The 17,481-nt window shown below is 41.2% G+C and overlaps 1 protein-coding gene across 7 annotated transcripts in view; it reads right to left on the reverse strand.

Annotated features, from left to right (window-relative positions):
- Nucleotides 1-17,481, reverse strand: part of ARID1B (AT-rich interaction domain 1B) — a 337,147-nt gene that overhangs the window by 18,926 nt on the left and 300,740 nt on the right. For all 7 annotated transcript variants that reach the window (XM_072856051.1, XM_072856055.1, XM_072856053.1 and 4 more), the window contains 4 exons: nt 17,335-17,444; nt 16,437-16,595; nt 10,223-10,432; nt 6,572-6,776 (listed from right to left, as the gene is read on the reverse strand). In XM_072856051.1, the coding sequence (XP_072712152.1) occupies nt 6,572-6,776; nt 10,223-10,432; nt 16,437-16,595; nt 17,335-17,444 (684 nt within the window). The remainder of the gene's footprint in view (nt 1-6,571; nt 6,777-10,222; nt 10,433-16,436; nt 16,596-17,334; nt 17,445-17,481) is intronic.

Raw genomic sequence — 17,481 nt, forward strand, 5'->3', positions numbered from 1 at the left:
CACCAGTAGTCCCTTCATTGTTTGAAGAGACTTGGTGGTAATGTTGGGGACGTGCCTGTGACAGGGAAAGTTCTCTTGCTGTTCTAGTGTTTATTCTGATTTGTTCAAATAGATTTGTGAAAAATACCTGTTTATATGTAGAGATTATTAGCTTGCTATACAGTCACTGCTTGGTTTTCTGAAGATCCTGTTTGTACTTATTTCAGGGTGGGGGTGAGCAGGACTCTCACTGTAATTCAGCTCCTGGATTGATCTGGGCAGTCTTGAACATGGAGCTGAGCATGAGAACCTACAGCCAGGAAGCCACCCCACACAAGCTCTCATGGTTACAACTGGAGGTTGGTAAGCAAAGGCAAGGTAAGAGGGTTTCTGACCATCAACAGAAAAGGATAACAGAAGGCGACTGGGAACCTGGAAAGGAGATACGGATGCTGCTGAGATCAGATTAGAATCTGAGAAGTCTGAAGTTGCATGGACGTGGTACTACACAACAGGGAACACCAAGAAGGCCCAGAAAATGTAGCTAATGAGAGTTGAAGTACAGGGAAAGAACCATAAGTGGCTGGATAAAGAGGCAAAGAGTTCAATACTGGGAAGAGTCCAATACTGGGCATATGAGTGAAATTAAATTTTACACAAGAGGTTCTTAGATGCGCGTTCCTTTTCTTGGAGACAATCTGTTTAGAGACGCTGTTTTCCAGCTGTGCAGAACTTGTCGGGCAACAGATGAGATCATATAAAAGGCTATACGTAGCAAAACTTAGAAAACTGGCACCCAGAAAACTGGCACACAGCAGATACTCACGTTGTACATTTTTTGGTAGCCCAGTTCCTCTTCTGTAGAATGGGAATCATACTACTTTCCCTCTCAGATGGGTACTGCAAAGGCTGATTAATACTTTTTAAAGCCCTCAAATACAGTTGTAGTGAAGATAAGAAAACCCGAGGAATAAATTTATAACTCTCTGTTTGAGTCTGGTTGAAAACTGTGGCACAAGTTAAGGGCTGCATACTGAAAAGCGAGGATAACACAAAATACTGAATAGCTCCTATTCACTGAGCACTGTTTATTCCGTGCACTGAATGACACAGACATTTCATGCAAAAAATTTCAATGTGACTGCGTAATTAAGAGTGTATTGAACTGTATATGCACAAGGAAACATAATTAACGTTGCAAAGATTATATCTCACTTTTGGCATTTCCTAACCTTTGAGCACTTGACTTTGCATCAAAGCAATATGCTTCAGTTTTTGGATATACCATGTGCACACAGATGCCTGCATGCACACACGTTAAATGCAAACTAGTTACGCTCTCTCACACATACATTTTACACACATTGCTATTAGCAATGTTTTCTAGTTAAAGAATATAAAAACAACCCTCTTCTCTGTAAGAAAGTACCATATTCCTTTTTCATGTTTCACCTTAAATTTTACATTTGCTAAGCTAGATGCAGGCTGAAATTTTTACATCTATCCTTGCACGGTTTTTATTATGGTAGATATTTAATTCTGATTGTGGACATCCTGAAATAGAAACGGTATGTTTCAAAGTGCTTCATAAGCTTCACTATTAAACAAAGAACTAAGAAGGAAGACAAACAGCTATGTTCTTTTGGAACAGGTAATCTCTGCTTACATGATTTTGCAGCTGATTTGGGGATGTCCAGGAAAAAACCTGTGTGTACATAGCCACTGAATTCTTCATCTCACATCCACATCTAAGCAACACTTGTCTTTCAAATGTCATAACAGTTTTGGAAGAATATGCTTTTAACAATAGAAAATTCATCCAAAATGAAATAAAATGAACATCTTTGTCAGTGAGCAGTTACTTTTTTTAAAAAAAAATTAAAATCTTTCTCTTGTCAGCAAATTTTCCCTTCAGGGGGAAAAAAAAAAAAAAAGAGAAGAAGAATGCAACCTCTTGAAACTCCATTAATATGAGGCCTGACATGCTCTCTAGGATATCCCTACCTTTTGCCAGAAGCTACAAATGTATACTCTAAAGTAAACAATGGAAAGGTTACTGAAGGTTAAGTACATTCACATACTTCAGAGTGAACAGCCAGCCACCACGCTGGGAAGATAATTTACACAGCATGAACCCAGTGCCCCAGTTAGGCCGGGCTGGGGGCTGCTGGCTGCGGCAGGGCCCTCCCGGGCGGGCGCGGGTGCAAGCATGGAGGCACCTCTGTCTGTCCCCCCGTCCACCCCTCCCGACCCCTCGCCCATCCATCTTCTGTGGGATTCCCTGGCTGGCCTCATGACATGCTCCATGACATCACCTGCCTGCTAATAATAGCACTTCAGTCAGCCACCCGCCAGCAGAGACGGATGGGTTTGGTTACAGATGCACTCACTGAATGGCTGTGTCATGTGGTGTTGTGTCGTGTCCCCCCCCCCCCCCCCCGCCATCTCCCTCCCCAAGTCTTGTTTCTCTGCTGCCAAGGAAACGCAGGGAACACTCTTGGCTCGCTCTGCTCCCTCTTTCCAACACAGGCACATAATTTTCCAGGTTTGCGGTAAAGAAATCTCTGTTGACATCAGGGCCAGCTGCTGAGTGTTACTCAGGGGCATCCTCAGCTGTACCACTGTGGCCATCCTGTTCATTCAGTGTAGGATAAACCGCTCAGTCTGTAATTTTGAGAGTCATGCATACATAACCGCATATTGCAGCTAAGAATTTACAGTGCCAGAGTACAGCAATGGAAAATAACGCCTTCATGCTGATGCTTTTTTTGAAATTTGTTCTCCACCACCTATTAGTGCTTAGCATAGTGGCCCCCAGAACTATTTTCAGTTTAGAACTCGCCACATAATTTGTGCCTGTTTTGGTCAAAACTATCAAACAGGATTTGCCTTTGTACCCACTTCTGGAAAGCACTGGAGTCCTAGAAGGATGCTTACGAAGACCTAGAATGCCTCTCTCTCTATAAGGGATTTTCTACGCAGCAAAAGAGCAGTCCACAGTTGACATGGACCTTGGCACAGACCCAACCATCAGGACATAAGGCCAAAAGGGGTCTTCTAATAGCTAGCCTGTCATTAGGCATCTGCTGCTGGTCTTCACTGCTGACGGCGTTATCTGACCTAGACAGATTTAAGCTGTGATACAAAGGCCTCAGCCTACCACAAGCATGTCTCCACCTTGCACAGCCTCAGAGCAGTGTGAGCTACACTAAAACACATTCAGGGCCCCACCTCTCCCTGCGAGTTTTATGAAAGAACAGAAGAGGCTCTGACAGTAGTATGAAGCCAGAACATTTATTAAAATAGGCAGGTAGTCCTACCCCTAACACCTTGGCTACTGTGCAAACCTCTGCTGAACAAAGCCAACCAGCCTGTCCCTTTGCTGTTCTACCCTCACTCCTTTTTTAAACTTTTAATAATTGCTGACACTATCTTGAATTGCACTGTACATAGCACTAAATTATTCCCTCCTCTACATACCATTTGCCTTACTAATGATGTTGTAAAAACCAGAAGTGATGGGAGAATCCCAAATACAGTGCTACAAGCAAATGGACTACACGTGGACCCAGACCACTGCCTTGTAGTCCCATAAATTTGACTTACACATCGCATCCTTTCCCTGACCGGGTTCTTCTATGGGAATCTCCTCGCTGTGGTTGTTGCACTGTGTTTCCTAGCATTCCCTCTATGACTGCATTCTAAAGGTCGTCTGTGAGGCAGTCACGTAATCACCCCTTGGATGCGGGACGCCTGCAACAATTGATTTGCTCTGAACTGCGTGTCACCGTGCTCCCACCTTGCATAACATCTACCTGGGAACTACATCTACATAGGAATGGAATTCTGCTCTGTACCAAGAAGGCTGCCAGTCCCTATATATTCTTATATATATTCCCTATATGTTCTTATCGGTAACTGAAATATTTAGTTTTAAAAGTTTTACGAAGATGAACTGATTTTTAAACTCTCATGACCCTGACTTCATAGCATCACCTGGTGAGAATTAGACAAAATACAACACCCTCCCCTCTGAGACAAGTCCCCCTGCTTTTTTAGCAGAATAAACTTCAGGCCTAATACTGTAACTAGTTCTCTGCAAATGGATTTGGCTTCAAAGTGGCTCTGCCTACACTGAGCTAACTGCACAACAGAGGCTAATGGTTGAAGCACGGACCTTTGGAGGCTACTGTTTCTTGTTGTATTGGGCTCCTGTTCCCTCTGACTGCCGAAGAGGAACAGATTATCTAAAGTACATCTACAACTCTACTTCTTTTGTGCAGTTAAAATGTTAATGTTGGTATATACTAAAGGAAAAGGAGCAAGAAAAAAAGCTGACTATTAAAGAGAACAGGCTTGTACTCTCTGCAGCATCTATACCTCAGCGGGATTTCATGTACTAAAGTTGATACACACTGGGAAAGCCTTTCTCTGTACAGAAGTGCAGTCCATTCACTGACACGAGCTCTTTTCTCGCCAACAAAACAAACCTTGAGATCTTTGCTTGCTTCCCCCTCTTCTAGTCTCTATGTCCTGCTGTGTTTTTATTTTAGAAAAATAGTTTCAGTTCTCCTCATAGACAGCTTGTTTGAATGTTATGAAAAATTTAAATTTGGACTTCCCCATTTTCATCTTTAGCGTCATGATGCAAAAGGATCCTCTAAAAGTGGTGCATCTGACATTTCTATTCCTTTGTTTCAGGTTTACGTATTTAAATAACAATTCTTCATCTCAAAATTCAGCCAATTTTTGGTGATCATCCCTGAACCAACTACTGAGAGCAGTGTCGGAGGGAGAGGGGTAAGGGAGGAGAGAGCAAAGCAAAATACTCTTTCATTTTTAGTAGTGCCGTTTAGTTTTAGAAACAGATGAATTTCCTCTTCACCCTCCTTAACAAGTCTAACAGTTTCAGCTCCCCTTACCAGCCTTCTCAGGACATGACAGGCACATCCGACATCTTTTATTTTTTGCAGTGGTGGACATTCAGGACACTCTATGCTCATTTCAGACAGATAAACATTTGGACTATAGGCTTCACTTCTAGTACCAAGTACTTTTCCCCATCTGCTAAACTTGCCTTGCAAAGTAACCTAGTTATCTTCTCTATTAAATAATCAGCGTTGGGGTACCTGATAACCCTAGGTGTTAACAAGGTGGAGGAAATATTTAAGGTATTACACAAAGAGATGTACCTAGGAAAATTTTGACTAAACACTCCCCAAAATCCTTACACTGAATACATCAGGCTGAAAAAGATTTAAGCCTTATTGCCTTTATCTTTTTCTGTACTGACAAAGCGCTATCATAACAAATGATCTTGTAAAAGCTATAACTGTATTATATGATTATAGAAGTCTTTGCAATTTTCTGGTATCCACGATAGGAATTCTCAAACTGGAGCCAGGCAGCCTGCAAACCGCCTGGAAAGCTTGCTGGGTCCCTGACTCGTCACTTCTCATTTTCAACCAGTGAACCGCACTAACAGAAATTAAGGTATTTAATACTTTCCTAATACTGTCTTCTAATGCAGGAAACTGCTGTAAACATTCCAGGAATTGTATTCTCTTGGCAATAAAAGAAGGTGGTTTGTCTAACAGTAATTGTAAAGATAGGTATTAACAAAATTATTTCGTTGGTCAGAAAAGCCTAATAACCAGCAAATCAAAGGAAATATTTCCTCTTCCATGGGTAGTCCAGAAGTCAACATCATAGACTAATACTTTACTACACCTTTTCCTATGTACTTAAAATGTTACGACTGAAGAATTTTCCTGCCTTGAATATCACTCATGACTATCCAACCTTGAGAGTCTTAAGCTGAATTAGTTTAGAAAGAAAACTGTGTGGTCTCAAACACCCCACTGTACATGCAAAAAGAACAGCCAAAATCCAGCATTTCCAGTTCCAATTTTTCAGACGAGAAGATAAAGAAAGACAGTGATGCTAACGACTTATCTGACATACAGGATTAGCAACAAAAGAACAGAGAGCGTGGCTCCAAACTACAAGGTCTGGCAGTGGGGATACACCATACTCTCAACTCTCTCCATCTGCCACACATGCAACATGAGCTGTATCAGAGCAACCATCTGAGACCCACTGATCAGTCCAGCATCTGCCATCCTGACTCCAACTGAAGCTTTACTGACCAACAGTTGTGTTGAAAATGCAGCTTCAGAGTCATAGCAAGGAAAGTGCAAGTACCAGAATCTGATCTTTAGACAAATGGACGCTCCTTTTAGTACTGCCTGCCTCGTGTCCTACAGCACAAGCATACCTGTGCAGAATGCTATTCTTTTTACTATGCCAACGTAACTGTGAATATTAAGGGTATGCTGGCACACCCGCCTTTGTACATTAGAGTGAGCAATGACAAACTAGACATGTGACTGCGGATGGCCCTTCAGAGTTAAATCTGACTTGACTCAGGAGCTAGCTCCAAGTTTGCAAACAAGATGCCAACAACTTATTTATCTTTGTTGTTTGTCCAGCATTAGCAAGACATGCTTCTAAATATACAAACTGCAACCTAGTGAGTATCTTTTGCATTCAAAAAATGGTTGTGTAAGAGGCTGCAGTTTTTTTGACTTACCAGGAGATGGCGGCTGAATCTTAGGTTGTTTCTTAGTATCTCCAGTGCTGAAGACTTCTGGAGGGGGCTCCTCCCCTCGCTCAATCTTGCACTCGAAGGCAAACAGGTACTGAATGTATTGTTTTTTCAGGGAGCTGGCTGCGCTGCTCGAAGTGCCAACGTTCAAGGTGGTTGCCAGCTCACGCCACTTCTTGTTTTTATTAACCTAGCAAAATAAATGGCAGAATCATTGGTTTGCAGCAAAGTGGTTTGTTTAAGTCAGGAGACAAAAAAAGGGGGGGGGGGGGGAGGCAAAAAAAAAGGCACTTAATGTCTTGGTTTACTTTTTTATTTTCCTCTTTTAACTAATGCTCATTACTCCCACATGCAGTAATGCATAGACAGCATTTACAGTTATAAAACCATTAAGGAACCTGCTGATAGCTACATAAAAAGCTTTGCTTGTGGAGAGTCTTCTGCATGCTGCATCTTTTAAATGCCTTGCACTCTTCCAGGGCCTGTGCTTTTCAGTTAGCAATCCATCTCCAAGCAAATGCATGCTCATTCTCCCTCTCTCTGACACCCACCCACACCCACCCCATTCTAATTAAAAAGCAGCTTCTAAGAACTAATTTAGAAAGCAATAACAGCGTTATTCTGCAATTTAAGTGTTTGAGCATTGATATGAAAAATAAATTTTTCTCCAAAATAGCCACCAGCTGTCACACAGTTCAGCCTGTCATTCCTGGTTCAAGTCCTTTCACTTTAGGGCGTCTTGCAGGGACAGATCAATGATCCTTTGGCTAGATGAGAGGCAGAGCGAAGCGAGGCCCCTTAATTAATTAAGGCAGACTTCAAACACACAAGGCTAGTCCAGCAATACTCTGTGTTACAGTGCTGACTGCACAACTCCGCTGCGAGTCTTGTTTGCAGTGTAAGGCTGAGAATATTGAAAGACTCTGTCCATGAGTTCCTCAAACACAGCTGATCTGTAATAACAGTGAAGTTCATTTGTCATCCTGGATGATGCCACTGGCTTGCTCAGCCGTACCACTCACAGCAGCCAGTATTTTTGTATTTTGTAATACCTGATGCCCCCGAGTTCATTCAACCACTTGTGCAATTGCTACATACGATCCAAGGAGGGGAGGCAGCATTGAAATAAATGGGCTTTAAATGTGTGAGCATCTCAGCTTTCATTGGGGAAGAATCCTGATGCTTGCGTGCCATGATGACTGCTACTTGCCCTGAGGCCGGAGATTTTAGTGACTCCAACTTAACTTGTATAGCTACAAAGGTGATCATTAGCCATACTGTTCCTAAGCCCACGTGCCAGCAAAGTAAACATTTCTTACGTTTCTCTCGGTGTTTAAGTAACTGCTGCCAGTCAGCAAAGATCTTTTGGGGATAACGTTAATAGCAAGCAGGTTGGCATGGCTATGCGAAGTGTTTTTATTTCTCTGGTACAACCTGCAAGAATCCAGGAGTTAAAGGAGACGAGATTTTCAGAAACTGCCCCCGTTGAGGCCTGAAATCCAGTTACACAGCCCTTTGTGCCTACTGACTTACAGCTAAGTGGTGCGTAATGAACACATTGCATAATGCAAACAGAAACACTCATGCCTAAATGCCCAGTATATTGGCATTTAAAAGAAGACTGCCAACAGCTGGTCTGTTCATGTCGGGACCCCATCAGTTGCAACTATTCAGACAAAGAATATGCACCGCTGCTGCACAGCTCCACTCCCTGCCACACTCGCTGGGCAGAATCATGAGATGTGGAGTGCAGCAGTTGCAGCAACAGCTTTTTAGGAGAGCATCACAAAGATGCATTTAAATAAACCTCAGCAAGTAAAGCTCTGCACCCCTTAGTAGCCTCAAACAGATAAACACGGTGGTCGTTCATGTGGGCACACCAGCAAAACCAGGAGCCTTTATTTTCAGTGTCAGTTTTTACCAGTACTGAAGCACGCTTATTTGTAACTCAAGCTCTTTCAAAAATCAGTCTAAGTGAACAGCATCTCTTCATTGGCAATGCATAATGTCTGTCACTGCAAATCAACACTGAGTGTCCCAAAATAAAATAAATTTCCATAATAAGCAAACATGAATAACTCTCTAGAATATCCCATCTGCCCCCCATCTTGCTTAATTTTTGATGCTAAGAGTCATACTATGGGCATAATCATGCTGTACGAGGCAGAGCAGCTGCATGATACGATTTACCTGTAATAAAGTTTCTGAGCTAAAAGTAATCAAATCTTTATGATGCTGGGGGGCATGAGCTGATCACTAAAAATGTCAGGATAACATCTCTTACCCACATACAGCATTTAACAACTGGCAAGGTGAACTATATTAGGTTCCTCTGCCTTCCTTTAATAACAGGAATAGCTAAAATCTCTGGACTTGAAGGGCCAATGATCTAATTCAGTAGTCAAATCCTATGTTGTGAGGTGTACTATTCAAAATACCACTGAAAATGGTACTAACTGATGTTGGACGTTTCTTTCTTGAACTAACCACATAGATTATTAAAATGTGTTCTCTTCCTGAGGATCTGTTTGCCATATTTTTGAGTTCAGATTTTGTAACTAGTGTAAAATTTTATCTGTTTAAATATTATCTATTTTATATTAAATATTGCATATACATATTTATCTACACAGCTATGTTTAAGACCTCATCTTGCAAAGCACTGAACATCCATGAACGTTCTTAAATCCACAGAAATTACAGGTCTCAGCACTTCACTGTAGCTTCTAGCACCTAGCCAGAGTGATCCCCCGGATGCAAGGGATGCTTTGTAAAAGCATCAGGCACGGACAGACGACTTCGAATACAAAATCTAAGGCTGCAAATACTGACCATTTTCTCCTGCTTTCCCTTTTGATAGTGCTAGACAACGAAACATTTAGTTTTGCTCTGTGGTGGTCAGTCTTATAGAACTCGCAACTGATTTCCAAACATCCCTTTGCAAAACTTCCAGTTAACTGGTGAGAACACAAACCAAAGCTTCTCTCTCCCATCTGTGACTTCTTTATTCCCAGCTCTTCCTGTTTTCATTTTCCTTCATCTCAATTACGTAATTCACCTTTTCCTTGTGATCACTATGTTTGTAAGGCAACCCAAAATATCCTGTAAGCATTTTCCAAACACAGGGAAAGCAAAGTCCATGTCTAAGAAACAAATGTACCGTACAGAGACACTCAAGAGATGAAAGGTTTGGGACAAAGGACTGTGTTTCAAGAACATATCTGCCACTTCTCTGGAGAGATGAATTGATTTGTCCTAGAGGCAGTATCCCTATCTGGGAAGGATGGATTTAAAAATCTCCTTTTCCTTTCAGCTCTTGTCATGTGTTTCTTACTCGTAACTTTGATCCAACGGCCTTTTCCTCTTTTCTTCTCTTAGTGGCATTACTGGATTCCCCTGAACAGGTAACAGTTTTATCTGCCTATAGCAATGGTAAATTCTGATTCAAACTGTAGAGTTTTAGGGCAATTACGCAGCCCAAAGTGAACTCCAGACAAATATTAAAGCATGCAACTCTCTTTTCTTCAAGAATGTTGTCAGGGCTGAAAATGTAATGGTGTAACAAGCAGGAAGTACGGTAGAAAAAAAATGCGTATCACCTTGTCGAAAGGTTCACTATCAAGGACTACTTCTCACCTGTGCTAAACCTCCAATCTCTTTGACACAGACATAGAGCCTGAACAGGTCCAGGGGCTTCTTGCCCACAGCTGGCAGACTGGCCACGGGCGTGCCCCTCTCCTCCATGAACGTGAGGTACCGATCTACCCACATCTTGCGCTCTGGCTCGTTTCCTAGTTCATAGACTTTCGTGATCTTCTCTCCAGTTGTGGTAGAGGAACTTGATTTCTAAATCGCAAGAAGAAAAAAAAGAGTTTGGGGAAGGGTGGGAGGGGGAGGGAAAAGAAAGTAAGAAACTCACAACATTGAAGAAGAGAAGATGTCAAACAAACTAAAGCTATAACACAACAGTCAGGAATGAAGGCTACTAGTTCAGGCACAAACAGTACATTCTGTCCATATACGGAAAATTCAGCTTTTTAAATAAAGGGCCCAAACTCCCCATTTGCATATTTCTTTCACGGATCTGAACTTTGGATCCCAGAAGGCAAGTTTCTGATGTTGCCTCATGTCATTTTAAACAGAGGTAGCTCTCACACAGTGCTTCTCATCCACTTATTTCAAAGTGCTTTGTAAGCAATAATTTGGGTAAAATTAAGAACAAGTCTGTCCCACACAAGTTTACATAATCCTAAAAACAAACCAAATCAAATCAACTCTCTCCCCTTTGCCACCAAAAAGGGGCTAGAAAACCTGGAAGTGTTCCTCCAGAACAGGAATTGCACAAGCGTAGCCTAAAGCGTGAATCATGGCAAACGAGTACACCAAGGAGTAGTACTCTCTTTAGAGAGTCACAAATGGTTGCGCTTTCCTACCTCTTCACGCCACCGCTGGCCAAAAAGCAAGATGAGCAAGAGTGCCTACAGTACAAGCAGACTGGTGGCAATACTCTTTGTGAACCGCCAATTAGCCGCCTGAGCCAATAATGCTTATGAATAGCTACTACTCTCCTCCCTTGAAAGAGGACAGAAGATAGGCATCTCACATGTCCTACCTTGCAAAAAGAGTGTGCATTATGACCTGGGGAAAACCAGGGATGCACAGGCATCGGAGCTGAACCTCCACCAGGGAAAGCGCAAGAGGTGGAAAGAGCAGAACTCTTTCTCATGTGGCAGAAGTGCAGGAGTCAACCTGTTTTCCTGCTGCTATTTGGGCTTTACAGCTAATGAAAGCTCGTGTTATCTTGATGCCCTTTTCTTCTCTATGTGGAGATGGCAGAAAGCGCTGAGGGTGCTACATAAACTATAACTTCTCAGCCTATCTTTTCTGTGCAATATAACCCTGTGAGCTGGGCGCTGTGCCACGTGTGGACAGTATACCCTACTCGAGCTGCCTCTGATCTGACAGCAGAGAGGGGCTGCTGCTACTGCAGGAAGACTCTCCTGCTTGCAGAAGGTGAAGTGATTTGCTCAGCAGTGGAAGATGGGAGTGGTTCAGAATTAAACACAGAGAAAAAGATTGATATAAAACTTCGGGAAAGGAGCCAAATATATGAAGGGAAACATATCCTTTTTGTCTGTATAGTAAAATCCTAAACTTGGTTGTTGATTGCAGTAGACACTTCTTTAAACTCATCTAGTCAATCACTCTTTCCCTCCTTTGCCGTTTCCTTACTTTGAACAGGAGACAGCACGATTCTGAAGTAAACAGGAACTCATTTCTAGTTGAACATCTCTAAAGAAGACCCTAGCTGTACCTCACGGATGCTACAGAACCACCCACTTCGTCCATGTCCCCACATAGCACTGGTGAGAACTGGCACCCAACACCATGAAAGATGCAGTGGGGTAGCATCCAACTGCCAATGATTTTAAAAGCATTGCCACCATTCATCTTGCATGCTAGCCTGGAAAATATGACAGGCTCTGTACCTCCCTCCAGCCATTAGCTGAAACTTGGCAACGCTGGAGGAGAGCCAGGAGAAAAGAGACGTGAAGCCAAGGGGGGTGACCTAGCAGTTCCATGAGCCATTGCTGTTCTTTCCAGTGAATGGATATTAATTTTAATTAAATAAATAGCCTCCTGTAAAGTTTTCTGCCTTGCTTCCTGATACTGTAACTTCTTCACAGCAGTTCTTCCTACAGACAGGTATTATTACCCTTCTTACTTAGAAATGAGGTGTACTCCTGAATTTACTTGAGCCAGATTCAGTTGTGTTACAACTCCTACTGAAGTCAGAGGCAAGGCTGAATTTGTTTCACTAATACTAAGTGGCTGGCAGGAAAGTACTCTGACATGAGTCCTGCAGATTATGCAACAAAAGCACAAACTGATTCTGTAATGGCAACCAGTTTACTCTAAGCATCACTTGCCATGTATCTGTGTGTTTAAGAAAATCAGTTTAACTCTTTTCAGCAAATATACTTCATCAAAAATTTTTTTGGGGGGTGGGTGGAAAGAGGGAAGTAGGCAAGTCATGTTGCTACTAATTTGATTTTGTAGTGAGAACAGATATATGATCACATAGGCTTGAACAGCTGAATAAACTGGAGCTACCCCACTACCAACCGCAGTAATTACAAAGTTACTCTACTGCTCAGCAGCATTAATTTTAATCTGACACTTATGATGCCACAGAACTCTAATAAAAATGAAGGTGGGAAATTTTGGCTTTTACCCAGTAAATTTTGTATGTGCTTATATCCTAACATACGAGGCAACAAAATAGTTTCTATTTCACTTTTATGGTAGTTCACAATTAAGAATGTTCAGATTTACCAGTTTCACATTTTCATATTTATATGGCAAGATTCTCTTTTTCAAATCAGATTCAGAGCAGAATGGAAACCAGTTAAGAATTTTTCATTCTGGGTTTTTCTACTACTATACATCTCAAATGATGCTGCTTTTCAGCAGTGTGGCAGCAGGCTCTAAAATGACAGTATAATCTGAAAACTTTTCACAGCTTACAGAAGGTAAGAAGTGTTTCTTACTGTGTGAGCTTTCAGGTTGTCATGCTTTGTAAAATGGGTGCAATTTTCTTCTAAAATGAAATGTTAACTTTAGAAGAATGCACTGGAGGGAAGAATGCTATTCCTCAAGAGTAAAGATCTTTTCCTCTTCTCTATTTTTATAAATGTAAACATATAAAAATGACAGATGTGTGCAAGCTAGTCTACACACAAACAAACTTCAGTTCCACACGGGCAGGTTCAGCTGGAAGCCTAAATTTGCCTATAGGTAAATGTTAACCCTCACAAAATAAGGGTTTATTACAAAATGATCCCATTAGCAGATTGTTAACTGAAATGAGCGCATGCCAGGCAATGCTGGAAGAATACAGATCATGAGCTTTTCTTCTGTTAAGTTTGTTGATGATTTTGGTGATAAAAGAATGCCGGTGCAAGCCTGTGGCACATACCTTTACCTACTTAGTTGTATCCTACTCTACTCTCAATCCCCAGTGCTCTTCTACATGATACGACTGGCCATGTTTAAATGGGTGATTTAAAAAACCCACATCTAAATACGTGGATACCAAAGCCAATTCTCATATTAAATTCATCAAATGCCATACTTTATTTTCAATACACCTACCACCCATTAAAACTGTATTATACAAACGGTTGTATGGTGAGTCTGCAGAATCCTTCAGAGAAACACAAATTTCAGTAGGAGTTCTTTTCACATTAAGGCAGTGGGTAGTTGTTTCTGTACGTATCTCTAAGCATCTATATTTATAGAACTATCTACTGTTCACTTCCCCCACTTCACTAAAGAATTTGCCAATATTATACTTATCACGTAGACCTATTTTACTACAGAACAGAGTGTGCATACACAGGCAGCAAAAACCGCCAAACTCCAATCTCTGGCTCTGCCTCTGGACACAATCCTCTGTCAAGATTTCCTCCTGAAGGACTCTGCAGACCCCTCACAGCTAGCATCATGGAGATACAGTACTATTCAAGTGTATTCACTGTCACGTTCATGTGTACCTATGGACAGTGAACAGCATTTTATGGGGTTTTCATAACCTACTGTTTTATTCATGTTGCAGTGACCCTGCACAGTTCACACCCACACTCGCAAATTCTCTTTTAAAAAATTTTAAAGCCACTTCGCCACTGTCAGTGATGCACACTACGTGCAAAATCAGCATAGCAGAAGTGTTCTTTTACCTATGTACCCACAGAGCCCTCAAAACATAATGTTCAACGATTCCTTCTCCACGTTTTCTCATGCCTCACTTCCATATAAAACTGCTGAAAGAGAGGATCCACTTAGTAGGATCACAGGGATACTGTGAAGTGAATCACAGACCATTCACCCTTGCTTTTATCCTCTGCTGGAATGGAGAAGTTGCAGCACATGAAGCAGCTTTGGGATTTAATGAACAAATTCAGGCTGTTTTCAAGTGTAACGAAACGCCTGCAATAAATCGTTCCAGTCTATGTCAGGCTGCTGTTGAAGTCGATGAAGTTATCCAATACACTGGCCTTCACAGGTAAAAAGCGATCAGCTAATTTACAGCACTTATTTTTCTACGGTTCCAAAGCACTGTATTTATCCATATCTGTGTACCAAGAAGGTAACTGAAGCTAAAGATGCAGCAGCATTTGGACAGAAGGGCATTCAGAAGAAACTGAAAGCACAAACTTCCTCCATTTATTTTTCCCCAACACTATACTTTGTCGTATTTACATGGGAAAAACTCCACATATGTTCACAATGACTCTAGGATTTGTTATGCAGTTTATGCAATGAGCTCAGGAATGCATTATCATTTGGTAGCCTTGTAGAGAAAGAACTCGATGTGTTAGACAGCCTGTGCAATAACTCTCTCGCTTTCCTCCAGAAAATGGCCCAAACAAGCAATACCCAAAACATTACGACAAAGAAAACTAACACCGTTTTTGGTACCACCCTTTCAGAAATGCTGTTAAGAAAAAGATGAGACTTTGTGGGAACAAGTAACACCAGCTGCCTTCTGAGACTCAAAGTCGCTGCCAAATAAACATCAAAACATTAAGGTGGTGCAGTTCATGCCACGCTGCCCCTCTGCTCAGGGGATTCACTAGACGTCTGGTTTTTGGATGGGGAGACCTTTTTCACTCCAATTGGCCTTCCTCTGTTTGTCCTGAGACATACTCTTCAACGTATCACTTTGTGAAAATTAAGTTGTTATCAAAGAATTGTTGCTATTTTAAGTGCACATTAACATCAGAAGAAACCCTTCATATTCCTCGCAAAAACATATTGCAGTATTTTTCTACAGAGAAATTATGATCATTATTACTTTTGGTAAAAAGAAAAAAAAGAGGAACAACATGTATTTTTCTAATTCAAAAAACAAAGCAAAGAAGGACATTTGCTCCCCATAGGCCATATCTGCTTATATCTCCATTCTCTTTTCTAAATATGTGTACAGATTTTCTATGTGTGTATATATAGATATACATACGATGAAATTTATTTTTAGCGCCACGCACCTCTCTCAGGTTGTTCTTTACAACCTGTATGAGAATGACTAAACATTATTAATCTAAAAAATAGTTTTCTAAAACCATACACACATCAGGTTTTTTCTACCCACAATCTGGGTTATTTCAAAATAACTGAATGAAGCAAATCAGAAACAATTTTGTTTTAGACTGTGCCCTGATAACCTAATGACTGTATTTCCAAATACACAATTCAAAATTAAAAATGTTTCAAAAATATACATGGCAGCTTTTTCATGGTGCTGAGTCTACAATTCAAACTTTGATGGATCTTAGTTTCAATAGGGGAGAAGATTTCTTGGTTTGGTTTGTTTTTTTTTTTTCTTTTTTTCCTAAATAATCCTAGCAAAGCCAAGTGCAGCAACCAGAGTGAAGTCAGTTGTGTGAAGGAGTTTGGGCCCAGGAACAGAAATGGAATTGTCCTTAACAACACAGTCGGCATGCTTGGAAGCTGATGCATTACAGGAAGGACGTTTTCTTCACAACAACTGCTGTATTACCAGACAGCACATTTGCATGATGCACGCAATTTTACTCTTTCTTATTTCAAAGTACTGTTGGGACAAATTTTGCCCTTGGATAAGCATGCTCAGGCCCCACTGAAGCCAGGCAGTGGAACTTACAGTCATGTGTCCGAGAGCAGAATTTGTACCCAGTGTTATAAAGAAAGAAAACTGTTTAGTGGATAAATAATGAAGAAAAGGAATTTACAAAACAAACAAGCAAGCATTAAAATATAATTAATTACAAAAAAATAAACAAAAACCAAAAAAACCAGAGCCACTTACAGGGCTTGATGGAGTCTTTGGCCAGCCTGGGCTGCTAATGCTATCACTTTCATCTCCATGAAATGAGGAGATGCTAGCAGAGCTTGGGGACATTGGGGAAGGGACTGGCAGGTTGCCTGGGGTTGGGGGCTGAGAAATACCCTGAGAGCTGTAGCTATCCTGTGGTAGAGGAATAAAAAAAAAAATATGACAAAGGCAGGGCAAACTTTATTAAAAACAAAAAGAATACATCCAGTTTAACAGACGGACCAATTTTTATATATAAAATATATATAAACAGAGAGACACATACAGAAAACACACACATATATAAATATATTTATATATATATATAAAAGGTATTAAAACAACATTGTTAATTAGTATAATTTGGAAAGTTTGCTGGATGCTTGGCTAAAGTCACTAAGCCACCATGCTTATTTCAAGCTCACATGGAATGCTAAGCATGGGTTTCCCCTTATGAAAGAAAGAAAAAAACCAAGCTGTTCACCTTATTTTATCAAATAAGGCAGGAAAGCAAAATATTAAAGTATGTTGCTGCTGCTGAGGCGGCCAAAACAGGAAGCTATAACTGAAGGCAGAGAAAAATGGCTGCAAGTATTGAAACCAGGCAAGACCCTTCTTTCCCACCCACCTGGCACAGCCGAATCCCCACGCAACTTTTGGCTTGGGTTGCTTTGCCCCCGCAAGTTAAAATGCCGTAAGAACTAGTAACTTTCAGATCCACACAATGAAGGAAAAAAGAAAAAAAAATAAAAGAAACAAACAAAGAGATTGCACGTGAATGGAAAGGCATGCAGGAAAGAACAGAAGTGGGTAGGCCAAAACCAGAAGATGAAGGACAACACAGCAGACTTCTGCGGGCCGAACCAACACCACGTGCGGAGGTGGTAAATACCTTTGACTTGCTCTCGGGTTGGGGGGGTCCTTCTTCTTTGCCATCTGCTTTGAGAGGAAGGGGTAGTTTGGACTCACCGGGTGTCATCATATCTGCAAGACCCATAGGTGCTAATCGAAAACAGGAGAAACAGTTAAGCATGACTAT

This window comes from Ciconia boyciana, chromosome 3 (genome assembly GCF_034638445.1).
Source record: "Ciconia boyciana chromosome 3, ASM3463844v1, whole genome shotgun sequence".
Classification (NCBI taxonomy): domain Eukaryota; kingdom Metazoa; phylum Chordata; class Aves; order Ciconiiformes; family Ciconiidae; genus Ciconia; species Ciconia boyciana.